The 15,036-nt window shown below is 42.1% G+C and overlaps 1 protein-coding gene across 4 annotated transcripts in view; it reads left to right on the top strand.

The window, feature by feature from the left end:
- Window positions 1–13,485: 13,485 nt before the first annotated feature.
- Window positions 13,486–15,036, top strand: part of LOC106592062 (uncharacterized) — a 219,507-nt gene continuing 217,956 nt past the window's right edge. For all 4 annotated transcript variants that reach the window (XM_082958449.1, XM_045690477.2, XM_082958448.1 and 1 more), the window contains exon 1: window positions 13,486–14,351. In XM_082958449.1, the coding sequence (XP_082814575.1) occupies window positions 14,258–14,351 (94 nt within the window). In that variant the 5' untranslated portion in view covers window positions 13,486–14,257. The remainder of the gene's footprint in view (window positions 14,352–15,036) is intronic.

Here is a 15,036-nt window from a genome sequence, read left to right as displayed (position 1 = left end):
ATAATCAGGATAGGGCTGACTTCTGTCACTAAGATAATCAGGATGGCCTGAGTTCTGTCACTACGATAATCAGGGTGGCCTGAGTTCTGTCACTAAGGTAATAACGACTACCTGAGTTCTGTCACTAAGATAATAACGATGGCCTGAGTTCTGTCCCTAACGTAATCAGGATGGCCTGAGTTCTGTCACTAAGATAATAACGATGGCCTGAGTTCTGTCACTAAGATTCTCAGGATGGGCCTGAGTTCTGTCACTAAGATAATCAGGACGGGCCTGAGTTCTGTCACTAATATAATCTGGATGTGCCTGAGTTCTGTCACTAAGATAATAACTATGGCCTGAGTTCTGTCACTAAGATAATCAGGATGGGCCTGAGTTCTGTCACTAAGATAATCAGGATGGGCCTGAGTTCTGTCACTAAGATAATCAGGATCGGCCTGACTTCTGTCACTAAGATAATCAGGATGGCCTGAGTTCTGTCACTAAGATAATCAGGGTGGCCTGAGTTCTGTCACTAAGGTAATAACGACTACCTGAGTTCTGTCACTAAGATAATAACAAATGGCCTGAGTTCTGTCACTAAGATAATCAGGACGGGCCTGAGTTCTGTCACTAAGAAAATATCGATGGCCTGAGTTCTGTCCCTAAGGTAATCAGGATGGCCTGAGTTCTGTCACTAAGATAATAACAATGGCCTGAGTTCTGTCACTAAGATAATATCGATGGCCTGAGTTCTGTCACTAAGGTAATATCGATGGCCTGAGTTCTGTCACTAAGGTAATCAGGATGGCCTGAGTTCTGTCACTAAGATAATAACGATGGCCTGAGTTCTCTCACTAAGATAATAACGATGGCCTGAGTTCTGTCACTAAGATAATCAGGACGGGCCTAAGTTCTGTCACTAAGATAATCAGGACGGGCCTAAGTTCTGTCACTAAGATAATCTGGATGGCCTGAGTTCTGTCACTAAGGTAATAACGACCACCTGAGTTCTGTCACTAAGATAATAACGATGGCCTGAGTTCTGTCACTAAGATAATCAGGACGGGCCTAAGTTCTGTCACTAAGATAATCTGGATGGCCTGAGTTCTGTCACTAAGGTAATAACGACCACCTGAGTTCTGTCACTAAGATAATAACGATGGCCTGAGTTCTGTCACTAAGATTCTCAGGATGGGCCTGAGTTCTGTCACTAAGATAATCAGGATGGGCCTGAGTTCTGTCACTAAGATAATCAGGACGGGCCTGAGTTCTGTCACTAAGATAATCAGGACAGGCCTAAGTTCTGTCACTAAGATAATCCGGATGGCCTGAGTTCTGTCACTAAGGTAATAACGACCACCTGAGTTCTGTCACTAAGATAATAACGATGGCCTGAGTTCTGTCACTAAGATAATCAGGACGGGCCTGAGTTCTGTCACTAAGATAATCAGGATGGGCCTGAGTTCTGTCACTAAGATAATCAGGATGGGCCTGAGTTCTGTCACTAAGGTAATAAAGACCACCTGAGTTCTGTCACTAAGATATTAACGATGGGCTGAGTTCTGTCACTAAGATTCTCAGGATGGGCCTGAGTTCTGTCACTAATATAATCACGATGGGCCTGAGTTCTGTCACTAAGATAATAATGACGGGCCTGAGTTCTGTCACTAAGATAATAACGATGGCCTGAGTTCTGTCACTAAGATAATCAGGACGGGCCTAAGTTCTGTCACTAAGATAATCTGGATGGCCTGAGTTCTGTTACTAAGGTAATAACGACCACCTGAGTTCTGTCACTAAGATAATAACGATGGCCTGAGTTCTGTCACTAAGATTCTCAGGATGGGCCTGAGTTCTGTCACTAAGATAATAAAGACGGGCCTGAGTTCTGTCACTAATATAATCTGGATGTGCCTGAGTTCTGTCACTAAGATAATAACGATGGCCTGAGTTCTGTCACTAAGATAATCAGGATGGGCCTGAGTTCTGTCACTAAGATAATCAGGATGGGCCTGAGTTCTGTCACTAAGATAATCAGGATCGGCCTGACTTCTGTCACTAAGATAATCAGGATGGCCTGAGTTCTGTCACTAAGATAATCAGGGTGGCCTGAGTTCTGTCACTAAGGTAATAACGACTACCTGAGTTCTGTCACTAAGATAATAACAAATGGCCTGAGTTCTGTCACTAAGATAATCAGGACGGGCCTGAGTTCTGTCACTAAGAAAATATCGATGGCCTGAGTTCTGTCCCTAAGGTAATCAGGATGGCCTGAGTTCTGTCACTAAGATAATAACAATGGCCTGAGTTCTGTCACTAAGATAATATCGATGGCCTGAGTTCTGTCACTAAGGTAATATCGATGGCCTGAGTTCTGTCACTAAGGTAATCAGGATGGCCTGAGTTCTGTCACTAAGATAATAACGATGGCCTGAGTTCTCTCACTAAGATAATAACGATGGCCTGAGTTCTGTCACTAAGATAATCAGGACGGGCCTAAGTTCTGTCACTAAGATAATCTGGATGGCCTGAGTTCTGTCACTAAGATAATCAGGACGGGCCTAAGTTCTGTCACTAAGATAATCTGGATGGCCTGAGTTCTGTCACTAAGGTAATAACGACCACCTGAGTTCTGTCACTAAGATAATAACGATGGCCTGAGTTCTGTCACTAAGATTCTCAGGATGGGCCTGAGTTCTGTCACTAAGATAATCAGGATGGGCCTGAGTTCTGTCACTAAGATAATCAGGATGGGCCTGAGTTCTGTCACTAAGATAATCAGGACGGGCCTGAGTTCTGTCACTAAGATAATATGGATGGCCTGAGTTCTGTCACTAAGGTAATAACGACCACCTGAGTTCTGTCACTAAGATAAAAACGATGGCCTGAGTTCTGTCACTAAGATAATCAGGACGGGTCTGAGTTCTGTCACTAAGATAATCAGGATGGGCCTGAGTTCTGTCACTAAGATAATCAGGATGGGCCTGAGTTCTGTCACTAAGATAATCAGGACGGGTCTGAGTTCTGTCACTAAGATATTTAGGATGGGCCTGAGTTCTGTCACTAAGGTAATAAAGACCACCTGAGTTCTGTCACTAAGATAATAACGATGGCCTGAGTTCTGTCACTAAGATTCTCAGGATGGGCCTGAGTTCTGTCACTAATATAATCAGGATGGGCCTGAGTTCTGTCACTAAGATAATAACGACGGGCCTGAGTTCTGTCACTAAGATAATCAGGACGGGCCTGAGTTCTGTCACTAAGATAATCAGGATGGGCCTGAGTTCTGTCACTAAGATAATCAGGACGGGCCTGAGTTCTGTCACTAAGATAATCAGGACGGGCCTGAGTTCTGTCACTAAGATAATCAGGACGGGCCTGAGTTCTGTCACTAAGATAATCAGGACGGGCCTGAGTTCTGTCACTCAGATAATCAGGACGGGCCTGAGTTCTGTCACTCAGATAATCAGGACGGGCCTGAGTTCTGTCACTAAGTTAATCAGGATGGCCTGAGTTCTGTCACTAATATAATCAGGATGGGCCTGAGTTCTGTCACTAAGATAATAACGATGGCCTGAGTTCTGTCACTAAGATAATCAGGACGGGCCTGAGTTCTGTCACTAATATAATCTGGATGTGCCTGAGTTCTGTCACTAAGATAATAACGATGGCCTGAGTTCTGTCACTAAGATAATCAGGATGGGCCTGAGTTCTGTCACTAAGATAATCAGGATGGGCCTGAGTTCTGTCACTAAGATAATCAGGATCGGCCTGACTTCTGTCACTAAGATAATCAGGATGGACTGAGTTCTGTCACTAAGATAATCAGGGTGGCCTGAGTTCTGTCACTAAGGTAATAACGACTACCTGAGTTCTGTCACTAAGATAATAACAAATGGCCTGAGTTCTGTCACTAAGATAATCAGGACGGGCCTGAGTTCTGTCACTAAGAAAATATCGATGGCCTGAGTTCTGTCCCTAAGGTAATCAGGATGGCCTGAGTTCTGTCACTAAGATAATAACAATGGCCTGAGTTCTGTCACTAAGATAATATCGATGGCCTGAGTTCTGTCACTAAGGTAATATCGATGGCCTGAGTTCTGTCACTAAGGTAATCAGGATGGCCTGAGTTCTGTCACTAAGATAATAACGATGGCCTGAGTTCTCTCACTAAGATAATAACGATGGCCTGAGTTCTGTCACTAAGATTCTCAGGATGGGCCTGAGTTCTGTCACTAAGATAATCAGGATGGGCCTGAGTTCTGTCACTAAGATAATCAGGATGGGCCTGAGTTCTGTCACTAAGATAATCAGGATCGGCCTGACTTCTGTCACTAAGATAATCAGGATGGCCTGAGTTCTGTCACTAAGATAATCAGGGTGGCCTGAGTTCTGTCACTAAGGTAATAACGACTACCTGAGTTCTGTCACTAAGATAATAACAAATGGCCTGAGTTCTGTCACTAAGATAATCAGGACGGGCCTGAGTTCTGTCACTAAGAAAATATCGATGGCCTGAGTTCTGTCCCTAAGGTAATCAGGATGGCCTGAGTTCTGTCACTAAGATAATAACAATGGCCTGAGTTCTGTCACTAAGATAATATCGATGGCCTGAGTTCTGTCACTAAGGTAATATCGATGGCCTGAGTTCTGTCACTAAGGTAATCAGGATGGCCTGAGTTCTGTCACTAAGATAATAACGATGGCCTGAGTTCTCTCACTAAGATAATAACGATGGCCTGAGTTCTGTCACTAAGATTCTCAGGATGGGCCTGAGTTCTGTCACTAAGATAATCAGGATGGGCCTGAGTTCTGTCACTAAGATAATCAGGATGGGCCTGAGTTCTGTCACTAAGATAATCAGGACGGGCCTGAGTTCTGTCACTAAGATAATATGGATGGCCTGAGTTCTGTCACTAAGGTAATAACGACCACCTGAGTTCTGTCACTAAGATAAAAACGATGGCCTGAGTTCTGTCACTAAGATAATCAGGACGGGTCTGAGTTCTGTCACTAAGATAATCAGGATGGGCCTGAGTTCTGTCACTAAGATAATCAGGATGGGCCTGAGTTCTGTCACTAAGGTAATAAAGACCACCTGAGTTCTGTCACTAAGATAATAACGATGGCCTGAGTTCTGTCACTAAGATTCTCAGGATGGGCCTGAGTTCTGTCACTAATATAATCAGGATGGGCCTGAGTTCTGTCACTAAGATAATAACGACAGGCCTGAGTTCTGTCACTAAGATAATAACGATGGCCTGAGTTCTGTCACTAAGATAATCAGGACGGGCCTAAGTTCTGTCACTAAGATAATCCGGATGGCCTGAGTTCTGTCACTAAGGTAATAACGACCACCTGAGTTCTGTCACTAAGATAATAACGATGGCCTGAGTTCTGTCACTAAGATAATCAGGACGGGTCTGAGTTCTGTCACTAAGATATTTACGATGGCCTGAGTTCTGTCACTAAGATAATCAGGATGGGCCTGAGTTCTGTCACTAAGATAATCAGGATGGCCTGAGTTCTGTCACTAAGATAATCAGGGTGGCCTGAGTTCTGTCACTAAGGTAATAACGACTACCTGAGTTCTGTCACTAAGATAATAACAAATGGCCTGAGTTCTGTCACTAAGATAATCAGGACGGGCCTGAGTTCTGTCACTAAGAAAATATCGATGGCCTGAGTTCTGTCCCTAAGGTAATCAGGATGGCCTGAGTTCTGTCACTAAGATAATAACAATGGCCTGAGTTCTGTGACTAAGATAATATCGATGGCCTGAGTTCTGTCACTAAGGTAATATCGATGGCCTGAGTTCTGTCACTAAGGTAATCAGGATGGCCTGAGTTCTGTCACTAAGATAATAACGATGGCCTGAGTTCTCTCACTAAGATAATAACGATGGCCTGAGTTCTGTCACTAAGATAATCAGGACGGGCCTAAGTTCTGTCACTAAGATAATCTGGATGGCCTGAGTTCTGTCACTAAGATAATCAGGACGGGCCTAAGTTCTGTCACTAAGATAATCTGGATGGCCTGAGTTCTGTCACTAAGGTAATAACGACCACCTGAGTTCTGTCACTAAGATAATAACGATGGCCTGAGTTCTGTCACTAAGATTCTCAGGATGGGCCTGAGTTCTGTCACTAAGATAATCAGGATGGGCCTGAGTTCTGTCACTAAGATAATCAGGATGGGCCTGAGTTCTGTCACTAAGATAATCAGGACGGGCCTGAGTTCTGTCACTAAGATAATATGGATGGCCTGAGTTCTGTCACTAAGGTAATAACGACCACCTGAGTTCTGTCACTAAGATAAAAACGATGGCCTGAGTTCTGTCACTAAGATAATCAGGACGTGTCTGAGTTCTGTCACTAAGATAATCAGGATGGGCCTGAGTTCTGTCACTAAGATAATCAGGATGGGCCTGAGTTCTGTCACTAAGATAATCAGGACGGGTCTGAGTTCTGTCACTAAGATAATCAGGACGGGCCTGAGTTCTGTCACTAAGATAATCAGGACGGGCCTGAGTTCTGTCACTAAGATAATCAGGACGGGCCTGAGTTCTGTCACTCAGATAATCTGGACGGGCCTGAGTTCTGTCACTCAGATAATCAGGACGGGCCTGAGTTCTGTCACTAAGTTAATCAGGATGGCCTGAGTTCTGTCACTAATATAATCAGGATGGGCCTGAGTTCTGTCACTAAGATAATAACGATGGCCTGAGTTCTGTCACTAAGATAATCAGGACGGGCCTGAGTTCTGTCACTAAGATAATCAGGACGGGCCTGAGTTCTGTCACTAAGGTAATAACGACTACCTGAGTTCTGTCACTAAGATAATAACAAATGGCCTGAGTTCTGTCACTAAGATAATCAGGACGGGCCTGAGTTCTGTCACTAAGAAAATATCGATGGCCTGAGTTCTGTCCCTAAGGTAATCAGGATGGCCTGAGTTCTGTCACTAAGATAATAACAATGGCCTGAGTTCTGTCACTAAGATAATATCGATGGCCTGAGTTCCTGTCCCTAAGGTAATCAGGATGGCCTGAGTTCTGTCACTAGTACGGCCTGGCGCACTAAGCGTGCCGAGCGCACTAAGGTCGATGGCCTGAGTTCTGTCACTAAGGTAATCAGGATGGCCTGAGTTCTGTCACTAAGATAATAACGATGGCCTGAGTTCTCTCACTAAGATAATAACGATGGCCTGAGTTCTGTCACTAAGATAATCAGGACGGGCCTAAGTTCTGTCACTAAGATAATCTGGATGGCCTGAGTTCTGTCACTAAGGTAATATCGATGGCCTGAGTTCTGTCACTAAGGTAATCAGGATGGCCTGAGTTCTGTCACTAAGATAATAACGATGGCCTGAGTTCTCTCACTAAGATAATAACGATGGCCTGAGTTCTGTCACTAAGATAATCAGGACGGGCCTAAGTTCTGTCACTAAGATAATAACGATGGCCTGAGTTCTGTCACTAAGATAATCAGGACGGGCCTAAGTTCTGTCACTAAGATAATCTGGATGGCCTGAGTTCTGTCACTAAGGTAATAACGACCACCTGAGTTCTGTCACTAAGATAATAACGATGTCCTGAGTTCTGTCACTAAGATACTCAGGATGGGCCTGAGTTCTGTCACTAAGATAATCAGGATGGGCCTGAGTTCTGTCACTAAGATAATCAGGATGGGCCTGAGTTCTGTCACTAAGATAATCAGGACGGGCCTGAGTTCTGTCACTAAGATAATATGGATGGCCTGAGTTCTGTCACTAAGGTAATAACGACCACCTGAGTTCTGTCACTAAGATAAAAACGATGGCCTGAGTTCTGTCACTAAGATAATCAGGACGGGTCTGAGTTCTGTCACTAAGATAATCAGGATGGGCCTGAGTTCTGTCACTAAGATAATCAGGATGGGCCTGAGTTCTGTCACTAAGGTAATAAAGACCACCTGAGTTCTGTCACTAAGATAATAACGATGGCCTGAGTTCTGTCACTAAGATTCTGAGGATGGGCCTGAGTTCTGTCACTAATATAATCAGGATGGGCCTGAGTTCTGTCACTAAGATAATAACGGCAGGCCTGAGTTCTGTCACTAAGATAATAACGATGGCCTGAGTTCTGTCACTAAGATAATCAGGACGGGCCTAAGTTCTGTCACTAAGATAATCCGGATGGCCTGAGTTCTGTCACTAAGGTAATAACGACCACCTGAGTTCTGTCACTAAGATAATAACGATGGCCTGAGTTCTGTCACTAAGATAATCAGGACTGGTCTGAGTTCTGTCACTAAGATATTTACGATGGCCTGAGTTCTGTCACTAAGATAATCAGGATGGGCCTGAGTTCTGTCACTAAGATAATCAGGAAGGGCCTGAGTTCTGTCACTAAGATAATCAGGATGGGCCTGAGTTCTGTCACTAAGATAATAACGACGGGCCTGAGTTCTGTCACTAATATTATCAGGACGGGCCTGAGTTCTGTCACTAAGATAATAACGACGGGCCTGAGTTCTGTCACTAAGATAATAACGACGGGCCTGAGTTCTGTCACTAAGATAATAACGACGGGCCTGAGTTCTGTCACTAAGATAATCAGGACGGGCCTGAGTTCTGTCACTAAGATAATCAGGACGGGCCTGAGTTCTGTCACTAAGATAATCAGGACGGGCCTGAGTTCTGTCACTAAGATAATCAGGACGGGCCTGAGTTCTGTCACTAAGATAATAAGGACGGGCCTGAGTTCTGTCACTAAGATAATCAGGACGAGCCTGAGTTCTGTCACTAATATAATCAGGACGGGCCTGAGTTCTGTCACTAATATAATCAGGATGGGCCTGAGTTCTGTCACTAAGATAATAATAATGATGGCCTGAGTTCTGTCACTAAGATAATCAGGACGGGCCTGAGTTCTGTCACTAATATAATCTGGATGGGCCTGAGTTCTGTCACTAAGATAATAACGATGGCCTGAGTTCTGTCACTAAGATAATCAGGATGGGCCTGAGTTCTGTCACTAAGATAATCAGGATGGGCCTGAGTTCTGTCACTAAGATAATAACGACGGGCCTGAGTTCTGTCACTAAGATAATCAGGACGGGCCTGAGTTCTGTCACTAAGATAATCAGGACGGGCCTGAGTTCTGTCACTAAGATAATCAGGACGGGCCTGAGTTCTGTCACTAAGATAATCAGGACGGGCCTGAGTTCTGTCACTAAGATAATCAGGACGAGCCTGAGTTCTGTCACTAAGATAATCAGGACGGGCCTGAGTTCTGTCACTAATATAATCAGGATGGGCCTGAGTTCTGTCACTAAGATAATAATAATGATGGCCTGAGTTCTGTCACTAAGATAATCAGGACGGGCCTGAGTTCTGTCACTAATATAATCTGGATGGGCCTGAGTTCTGTCACTAAGATAATAACGATGGCCTGAGTTCTGTCACTAAGATAATCAGGATGGGCCTGAGTTCTGTCACTAAGATAATCAGGATGGGCCTGAGTTCTGTCACTAAGATAATCAGGATGGGCCTGACTTCTGTCACTAAGATAATCAGGATGGCCTGAGTTCTGTCACTAAGGTAATCAGGATGGCCTGAGTTCTGTCACTAAGATAATAACAATGGCCTGAGTTCTGACACTAAGATAATATCGATGGCCTGAGTTCTGTCACTAAGGTAATCAGGATGGCCTGAGTTCTGTCACTAAGATAATAACGATGGCCTGAGTTCTCTCACTAAGATAATAACGATGTCCTGAGTTCTGTCACTAAGATAATAACGATGGCCTGAGTTCTCTCACTAAGATAATAACGATGGCCTGAGTTCTCCCACTAAGATAATAACGATGGCCTGAGTTCTGTCACTAAGATAATAACGAATGCCTGAGTTCTGTCACTAAGATAATAACGATGGCCTGATTTCTGTCACTAAGATAATAACGATGGCCTGAGTTCTGTCACTAAGATAATCAGGACGGGCCTGAGTTCTGTCACTAAGATAATCAGGACGGGCCTGAGTTCTGTCACTAAGATAATCAGGACAGGCTGTAGCTGTAACCTAGTAGTATAAACCTGTAGTTATAGTAGCTGTAACCTAGTAGTATAAAACCTGTAGTTATAGTAGCTGTAACCTAGTAGTATACAACCTGTAGTATAAACCTGTAGTTATAGTAGCTGTAACCTAGTAGTATAAAACCTGTAGTTATAGTAGCTGTAACCTGTAGTATAAAACCTGTAGTTATAGTAGCTGTAACCTATTAGTATAAAACCTGTAGTATTAAACCTGTAGTTATAGTAGCTGTAACCTGTAGTATAAAACCTGTAGTTATAGTAGCTGTAACCTAGTAGTATAAAACCTGTAGTTATAGTAGCTGTAACCTAGTAGTATAAAAGCTGCAGTATAAAACCTGTAGTTATAGTAGCTGTAACCTAGTAGTATAAAACCTAGTAGTATAAAACCTGTAGTATAAAACCTGTAGTATAAAACCTGTAGTTATAGTAGCTGTAACCTAGTAGTATAAAACCTGTAGTATAAAACCTGTAGTTATAGTAGCTGTAACCTAGTAGTATAAAACCTGTAGTATAAAACCTGTAGTTATAGTATCTGTAACCTGTAGTATAAAACCTGTAGTTATAGTAGCTGTAACCTAGTAGTATAAAAGCTGTAGTATAAAACCTGTAGTTATAGTAGCTGTAACCTAGTAGTATAAAAGCTGTAGTATAAAACCTGTAGTTATAGTAGCTGTAACCTAGTAGTATAAAACCTGTAGTATAAAACCTGTAGTTATAGTAGCTGTAACCTAGTTGTATAAAATCTGTAGTATAAACTTGTAGTTATAGTAGCTGTAACCTAGTAGTATAAAAGCTGTAGTTATAGTAGCTGTAACCTAGTAGTATAAAACCTGTAGTTATAGTAGCTGTAACCTAGTAGTATAAAACCTGTAGTATTAAACCTGTAGTTATAGTAGCTGTAACCTAGTAGTATAAAACCTGTAGTTATAGTAGCTGTAACCTAGTAGTATAAAACCTGCAGTATAAAACCTGTAGTTATAGTATCTGTAACCTGTAGTATAAAACCTGTAGTTATAGTAGCTGTAACCTAGTAGTATAAAAGCTGTAGTATAAAACCTGTAGTTATAGTAGCTGTAACCTAGTAGTATATAACCTAGTAGTATAAAACCTGTAGTATAAAACCTCTAGTTATAGTAGCTGTAACCTAGTAGTATAAAACCTGTAGTATAAAACCTGTAGTTATAGTAGCTGTAACCTAGTTGTATAAAATCTGTAGTATAAACTTGTAGTTATAGTAGCTGTAACCTAGTAGTATAAAAGCTGTAGTTATAGTAGCTGTAACCTAGTAGTATAAAACCTGTAGTTATAGTAGCTGTAACCTAGTAGTATAAAACCTGTAGTTATAGTAGCTGTAACCTAGTAGTATAAAACCTGTAGTTATAGTAGCTGTAACCTAGTAGTATAAAACCTGTAGTATAAAACCTGTAGTTATAGTAGCTGTAACCTAGTAGTATAAAATCTAGTAGTATAAAACCTGTAGTATAAAACCTGTAGTATAAAACCTGTAGTTATAGTAGCTGTAACCTAGTAGTATAAAACCTGTAGTATAAAACCTGTAGTTATTGTAGCTGTAACCTAGTAGTATAAAACCTGTAGTATAAAACCTGTAGTTATAGTAGCTGTAACCTAGTAATATAAAACCTGTAGTTATAGTAGCTGTAACCTAGTAGTATAAAACCTGTAGTTATAGTAGCTGTAACCTAGTAGTATAAAACCTGTAGTTATAGTAGCTGTAACCTAGTAGTATAAAACCTGTAGTATAAAACCTGTAGTTATAGTAGCTGTAACCTAGTAGTATAAAACCTGTAGTATAAAACCTGTAGTTATAGTAGCTGTAACCTAGTAGTATAAAACCTGTAGTATAAAACCTGTAGTTATAGTAGCTGTAACCTAGTAATATAAAACCTGTAGTTATAGTAGCTGTAACCTAGTAGTATAAAACCTGTAGTTATAGTAGCTGTAACCTAGTAGTATAAAACCTGTAGTATTAAACCTGTAGTTATAGTAGCTGTAACCTAGTAGTATAAAACCTGTAGTTATAGTAGCTGTAACCTAGTAGTATAAAACCTGCAGTATAAAACCTGTAGTTATAGTATCTGTAACCTGTAGTATAAAACCTGTAGTTATAGTAGCTGTAACCTAGTAGTATAAAAGCTGTAGTATAAAACCTGTAGTTATAGTAGCTGTAACCTAGTAGTATATAACCTAGTAGTATAAAACCTGTAGTATAAAACCTCTAGTTATAGTAGCTGTAACCTAGTAGTATAAAACCTGTAGTATAAAACCTGTAGTTATAGTAGCTGTAACCTAGTTGTATAAAATCTGTAGTATAAACTTGTAGTTATAGTAGCTGTAACCTAGTAGTATAAAAGCTGTAGTTATAGTAGCTGTAACCTAGTAGTATAAAACCTGTAGTTATAGTAGCTGTAACCTAGTAGTATAAAACCTGTAGTTATAGTAGCTGTAACCTAGTAGTATAAAACCTGTAGTTATAGTAGCTGTAACCTAGTAGTATAAAACCTGTAGTATAAAACCTGTAGTTATAGTAGCTGTAACCTAGTAGTATAAAACTGTAGTATAAAACCTGTAGTTATAGTATCTGTAACCTAGTAGTATAAAACCTGTAGTTATAGTAGCTGTAACCTAGTAGTATAAAACCTGTAGTTATAGTAGCTGTAACCTAGTAGTATAAAACTGTAGTATATAACCTGTAGTTATAGTAGCTGTAACCTAGTAGTACAAAACCTGTAGTTATAGTAGCTGTAACCTAGTAGTGTAAAACCTGTAGTAATAAACCTGTAGTTATAGTAGCTGTAACCTAGTAGTATAAAACCTGTAGTATAAAACCTGTAGTTATAGTAGCTGTAACCTAGTAGTATAAAACCTGTAGTATAAAACCTGTTGTTATAGTAGCTGTAACCTAGTAGTATAAAACCTGTAGTTATAGTAGCTGTAACCTAGTAGTATAAAACCTGTAGTTATAGTAGCTGTAACCTAGTAGTATAAAACCTGTAGTTATAGTAGCTGTAACCTAGTAGTATAAAACCTGTAGTATAAAACCTGTCGTTATAGTTCTCTGTTGTTTTTAAACCATTCTGGACCAACAGTTTATATTATATATCATACTGTTTGTATAATTGATTATTGACACCAAAAAAAGATTAGATTATTGATCAGATCAAATTAAATAAAGTCTAATATATTATACTGTTTGTATAATTTCATTAAATCAAGTCTTCCATTATCATCTTTGACCTGTTTTTGTCGTGATTCTATTTCAGCTGAAGAGACAGGTCTACACACACACACACACACACACACACACACACACACACACACACACACTCGCTCTCTCTGTCTCTCTCTCTCTCTCTCTCTCTCTTGCTGTCTCTCTCTCTCTGATCCACTCTGCCTGACTCAGAGAGATATGATGCTATTCTGTCCCGTAGTAGCTCGCGCGATCCCGGTGCCTGCACGCGGCCGAGCCTTTTAACGTCGCAATCTCGGTCGACCCCCCCTCGCGACTGGTGGAAACTGGAAAAAACGGACTCGGACGCACACGCATGCACGCGCTCTCGTCGTTTCCACATCAGGCCCCGGGGAGGGGATTACAACTGGCGGTGACGCGGGCACAGCTGTCCCGTGTTGTTTACGTAATAAAGCCGTGATGATGATGATGATGGTGGTAAAGCGAACTGATGGTAACGTTAAAATATCCACTGTTTGTTTCGTTTTGACGATGGAGCGGTTGGTGATTACAACGGAATTTAACGGCGGGGAACTGGGAGGAGTGTATAGCTCGAGCTCTACCGTCACATGCACGTAAAAAAAAGCACGCACACAGCTCCGTGAAGAAGAAAAAAAAAAGAATTCAGCACACCGGGAACAAACAAAAAAATCGGTTTGGAATTACGGTGCGTCTCGCAGCTCTTAACCTCTACCAGGGAAAGAGGGGTCGCCCCTGCCGCGGACAGAGGGCAAACCGGAGAGAGAGAGAGAGAGAGAGAGACAGGAGGAGGGTCGGTAATAACGGGCATCTGTCGGTCTGAGGGGATTCAGACAGCAAGGGGGAGCCTGTTCTGTACTCGTAGCCGCATCGGAGCCACACCAAACCCCAATACATCTGCTGCTGTGGCCCGCTGACTGACTGGAGGATGAACGGGAGGGATTAACGACGAGGGAGAGAGAGAGAGAGGAAGAGGATGGGTAAGGACCAGGACTTGCTCCAGGCTGTGAAGACCGAGGATCTTCTGACGGCACAGCGGCTTCTCCAGCGACCCAGGGCCGGGAAAACCAGTCAGTACACACACACACACACACACACACTGGACACACACACACTGGACACACACACACTGGACACATACACACTGGACACACACACACTGGACACACACACACACACTGGACACACACACACACACTGGACACACACACACTGGACACACACACACACTGGACACATACACACACACTGGACACACACACACACTGGACACACACACACACTGGACACACACACACACTGGACACACACACACACACTGGACACACACACACACACTGGACACACACACACACACTGGACACACACATACACACTGGACACACACACACACTGGACACACACACACACTGGACACACACACACACTGGACACACACACACACTGGACAAAGATGAGGGAGATGAGGGAGATGAGGATTATGAGGATGAGGAGGATGATGAAGATGATGAGGGAGATGATGATGAGGAAGATGAGGATGATGATGATGAAGGAGATGATGATGATGAGGATGATGATGAAGATGATGAGGGAGATGATGATGATGGAGATGATGATGATGATGAGGAAGATGATGATGAGGATGATGATGAAGATGATGAGGATGAAGGAGATGATGATGATGATGATGATGAGGAAGATGATGATGAGGATGATGATGATGATGAGGATGATGATGATGAAGGAGATGAGGAA

The sequence above is a fragment of the Salmo salar genome, chromosome 12 (genome assembly GCF_965601325.2).
Source record: "Salmo salar chromosome 12, fSalSal1, whole genome shotgun sequence".
Classification (NCBI taxonomy): Eukaryota; Metazoa; Chordata; class Actinopteri; order Salmoniformes; family Salmonidae; genus Salmo; species Salmo salar.
Note: the sequence above shows the minus strand (reverse complement) of the source record. Positions and strands in the feature narration are given on the sequence as shown.